Genomic DNA, 5,177 nt, shown 5'->3' with positions numbered 1-5,177 from the left:
CATCAGTCTTGGCCCCACCCTGAGACACAGCTACCAGCCAGGACTCTGACCAAGTTGGCAGCATTTGGCAAGCAGCTTATGTGATCCCAGCCATCGCTGTACTCTGCTCCTGACTGTGCGGGCCGCCTGTACTGCTTGCCTCTTCTCCCCCTGGCTGGGAGCAAGTGCCTCCTTCAAACCCAGACCAACAGGGAGCATGGAGGCCATGCTTTCTCTATTCGGTGTTTTGTTGGTTTGGGGGTTTGGTTTGTCTTGGGTTTCTTCTAGAGACTATCACCTCTCTGTTGAGGGACGTAATGGCTAAGCCCCCATGTGGATATGTGGGCACTTTGTATTATCAGGAAGTTTTGCTTTTTTAAAGGAAGGAAAGGAACATGTAGTAGTTAATGGGCCCAACCTAGTATACATACCGGTTCCTGTTATGCCAAGTCTGAGAACTCTGCTAATCCAGCAGCCAGTAATGAATCAGATAATCTTGCTAATAATTTGTTGCTGCATATGCCATTCATGCATCAAACTTTTCCCAAAAATCATGTGCAGTGAAACAGAGTCTGCTGTAAAATTACCAATATATTTTAGTTTTTGTTGATCCGTGGTATTTCTGGTTTTTGCCTTGTCCAAGAGGTATTGTATGATGTCAGCCAGCGTTGCAGTGCGCATGTGTGGCAGACAGGTAGGCCCGCTGTTGCCTCTCTTATGTGTAAGTTCCAGGCCTTTGCAAAAATTAAGACACTTAGAAAGCACAGGGATGTTTTCTTAAGTAAGAAAGCTCTGGTGTGAAAACTAGCTCCACCCATAATTAGCTCTGACATTCTCGGGACTGCTTTTTTATTCTGTAAAATGAAGGATTGGATGAGATAATGTTTTAAGGCTCAGTCTCTAATTTCAGGTTTTTCCATCTAGTGTTTTGTCTTGAGTTCCTTCATAATTAACATTTCAAGGTCCCCTTCCCCTTATATTCTAGATTCATTTTCTGGAAAGTCATTTCACCTGAATTGCTTGTCCAGAGCATTTTCTGGGTAATAGGATATCTTAAGAACGATAGGGCTCTAAACTAAGCACCATAATCAAAGTAGATCAGTCACCCACTGCAGTGACAGGGACGTAGAATTAATTCTGACTGTGTAAGTCACTCTCAAGCAAGAAATAAAATCTTACCTTTGGAAATTGAGCTGGGATGTAATCTGCTCTTCATCATGTTAAGTGACTAAATGTCTTCAGGGATCTTATCAGTAACCACCGCCAGAGTCGGCCACTTATGAGACTGCAACTCTGGAGGAGGACTTTTGGCTCGGTCCAAAAAAGATTTCGGAATTGACATGGACGTTGTTGCACAAAGCACTTAAAGAACTAGAGGATCTTGTTCATTGCCTTTTTCACCTAAGCATAAGGGGAAAAACTCTCAGGGGCCTATTAAGATAAAGATTTATAACCTTTATAATGTTCGTTACCACAGATACCTTCTTGTGATTGTTATTTTGGTCTGACTGTGGGTGGGGGCGTGTGGATGGGACGGATGTAACAGTGTCATGTGTCTGTAGCCTTCTCTGCTGTGTATGAGAAGTCAAAAGCTGAATGTGTCTGCCTATGTACTAACCGAACAGTCGTCAGTGTACACATTTCAACAAAAGCCATAGAAGAAAAAGCAATAGTTGCTTGAATTATGATGATCCACTCAGTCCTTCGACATGGTGGGGACAGGGAATGACAGGAGAAGCTTTGACTTGTCAATGTCCGCACGTTCTCTGTGTCTTTTTGGAGTATCTTGGTGGCAGTTTTTCAGTGTTTGGCCATGTCAGATGAAACTAGCTGGGTTTTTCTGTGGATTCTGATTTCCCCATGTCAGCCTGACACCACACTATGATCCATTTTCTCAGGCTATGAGCAAACGCAGAACCCTAATTTTTCTTTAAAAAAAAAAAAATGTATAAAGAAAAAGGGCAGCTCCAATGAATGAATTGTTCTGCCTTATTTTTACCTTGACCTAAGCTGTCCTTACAGATTTAAACTGTTGTCTTCTCTCCCATTATCCTCATTTCTCCCTTTCCTTTCTCTACCACCCAGAGCCACAAAAGCAAACCTTCTACCTCCTACCTGCTTTTCTCTGGGACTAGGATAAGGGAATATGCTTTTCCACAGCCAGCTCATCTTCAAGGTGCTGAAGCCACTTTCCAAATAAACTAAGGCCTGGATCTGATACTACAAATTTTGGAAAACCTTCGAGAGAGAAAGAAGGAGAAAGAGAAAGTCACTGACCAGTAGAACTAAGAAAGACAGGATTCAGAGCTTACCGATGGGTAGAAGCACCTTGGCTAATACGGCAAGTACACAGTATTTAATACAGCACAGCCGTCTGGGAAGAGAATGCTCGTTTTTCAGGTACTCTTTGAGGAATCCTTCTGTTTTTGGAAAGGCAGCAGAATGGCCAGCTGACGAATGGAGAATGTGGCTTGGACAACTCTCCTCCAAGTTGCAAAGTTGCATTTCAGTTTCTTTTCAAAACTTCACTTATTACTTCCACTAATTCTAAGACTTTGGGGAAGGTGGAAGGAAGAACTGTGGCGTTTTCTCCCTCTCCCTGCACGTGTCAGCATTGCAATGTGAGTATTTACTAATCTGAGTTCAGTGGCTGTACAAATAACCCCTATAGTAAGAACAGATTCAGGATACTAGAGGTGGATATTTGAGTCGTCATTTACATGTACACTACATAGCAAATTGATATTCACGATGCATGTTTTTTTAAATTAGTGATTGTGTCTGAAGTCTTTAACTTCCAATAGTTTATTATGTATGTAACCTTCCATGTTCGCTTCTGATAAATGGAAACGTAGCTCACTGCCACCTCCTGGAATATCTTTGCTCATGCTTCCAGGTTCTCAATGACATTAGTCACAGTCAGGTTTGCCATTCATCCTGTATGCATGGTGAATCTTACGCTGTTCTTTGCTGTCCTCCATACCATTTAGGAGTCTGGGAAATAAATCTTACAGCAATTAACATAAAATGTCTTCAGAGGATGGGAGACAACATGAGAGAAGATAGGAAATAAAATAGAGAACTTTAATTTTTCAAACCAAATGTTTTATGTAGGATGCAAAATGTTGGCACGTCATAAAAATATGGATGTGTAAACAACTGTAGTTGTGCTCAGTTTTTAGTAATGGAAAGTGTATTTTACTTTGATCAAATAAATAATGCTGGAATCTTCAATATAAGCATTGCAGTCTCTGACATACTTCACTCTTCAAAGCGTTACCCGTTTACAGTCCTTCTCAGAAGCACAGCAAAGATTGTGTCTCCTCTTAGGCTATTTCCCTGGAATTTCTAATGCAACCGCAAAATTGGTCATGGGCTGAAATTTGGCTCACAGAACTAGAGTTAGCGCAAAGCTTTTCTAAATTCAAAGCTATGTGTATTTGAGAAATTTTGGCTGGTTTTATCAATTCCTGCTGTGTAACAAGAAAATTGCAACAGCTATGGTGTAAATATTTTTGAAGAAGATAAAAATGTCTAAAGTTGAATCTTAATGCATCTGTTTTATATTGAAGGTTAAACTTTTAAAAACATATATTCTAGTCCTTATTGAATAGACTAATCTAGAATTAGTGCTTTTGAGTACATCAGTTAAAGAAAAAACATGATTTTTTTTCAGTACCTTCATAAATTAACTCACCTTAGCTTTAAAGTTGCTACTGAGGAAAAGTAACACGTCTAAGCATTTGAATTGAGTTGCTGCTTATGAATAAGAAGTTGAACTATATATTAGCACATTTTAAAATTCTAATATATTGTGATTGTTATATCGAAAAGAATACTAGGTATCGACCTGAGTATCACTGCCAACCAGTCCTCCTGGATGTGTTTCAAGCCAACTAAAAAAAACGAGCACTTAGCCCATTTTTTATTTTTTACAAAAAACTTGCTCATTTAATAGAAATGATTATATAAAGTTGTTTACATAAATTTCGCCTTAGTATGAAAACTAGAAACACGTGTGTAGGTAAACAATCGAAAATACATGCTTTCTGTTAGAGAAGTTAACAATTCTATTAATAGACCTGATGACTTCCTTCTAGTTTGGATGTCTGGGTCTGAATCACAAGGCAGGAGTTGGGTTTGGCACTTGACATCAGCGTCTGGCTATATAAAAAGAGCTAATAAAAAGAACACCAAAGCTGATTGTGCATACAAATGGGCTTTCCATAAGTTCATTTTCCAAATCAGGAAAACTCAACAGTGGTCGCTACTGTGGTCTGCCCTTGAGGATTCTGAGCTGTGCAGATGTAATATCCTGCGTCAATGGTCTCAAAGTCTTCGACTGTAATGACGCTCTGGGAGAGCCGAGTGGTGTGTCCGAGTCCTCTGTGGATCAGCCTCCAAGTGTCTTGAATTGTCACGGGCCTTTCCTCCTGTTTAACGACACCCACACAGACTGAAGCACCAATGACAAGCTGCTGTATACAGCTCCCATTCACCCAACACGGTTGAGTGTTCCTTTCAAGGTGCAAGACACGCGCTTATAGAAGACTATTCAGTATGCGTAGTTCATAGGTTGTGGGAGCTTTTACACCATATAATCATTTTAGGCTGCATTTTTTTCAAGTAGACTCTTGAATTTCATAATGTTATTTGGGGCTCTCTTTCTGCCCTTTTCTCCAGTAAGTTTGTACTTAAAATTTATTCTTTTGGAACTCCAAGCAAGCAGAACTGGGACTAGGCATGAAAACACGGGAGAAACTTTCCACTGCCCCCCTTCCCATTGCCTACTTTCACCCCTAGCCAAATGGTTCTTATTCACTGAATTTAAAGTCAGAGCCCAAAGCATTCACTGTGTGAATGAATAAGAACTCCCGATTGTTCAGGCTGGGAGGGAAAGAAGTATGACCAGACAGAGGTGCCTAAGGACGCCAGTGGGAGAAAAGCTGGACCAAGGATGGAGGAGACGATGGCCTACATGACATGACCCCCTTTTTCTAGAAAGCGAGATGGTCACTTTTGAGATGCTTCAACCAACTTCAGTGATAAGGTAAGGTTTTCTGAATTAGTTTAACATAAGTAATATTTACAACACGTTTAAGTTAAAACCTTTTCTACTCATAAATACCAATTAGCAATGTAAAAAAAAAAAAAAAAAAAAAAAACCCTCTATTCAAATTCATGAATGTCTTCTAAGG

General features: G+C 40.1%; 1 protein-coding gene across 1 annotated transcript in view; it reads right to left on the bottom strand.

Annotated features, from left to right (window-relative positions):
* Positions 1-3,042: 3,042 nt before the first annotated feature.
* The window catches only part of PDGFRL (platelet-derived growth factor receptor-like), a 48,691-nt gene continuing 46,556 nt past the window's right edge, over positions 3,043-5,177 (bottom strand). The window contains exon 5 of the mRNA XM_008589583.1: positions 3,043-4,412. Within this exon, the coding sequence (XP_008587805.1) occupies positions 4,224-4,412 (189 nt within the window). The 3' untranslated portion in view covers positions 3,043-4,223. The remainder of the gene's footprint in view (positions 4,413-5,177) is intronic.

This window comes from Galeopterus variegatus, unplaced genomic scaffold (assembly GCF_000696425.1).
Source record: "Galeopterus variegatus unplaced genomic scaffold, G_variegatus-3.0.2 Scaffold5534, whole genome shotgun sequence".
NCBI lineage: Eukaryota > Metazoa > Chordata > Mammalia > Dermoptera > Cynocephalidae > Galeopterus > Galeopterus variegatus.
The sequence above is the reverse complement of the archived record's forward strand: the minus strand, read 5'-3'. Positions and strand labels throughout refer to the sequence as shown.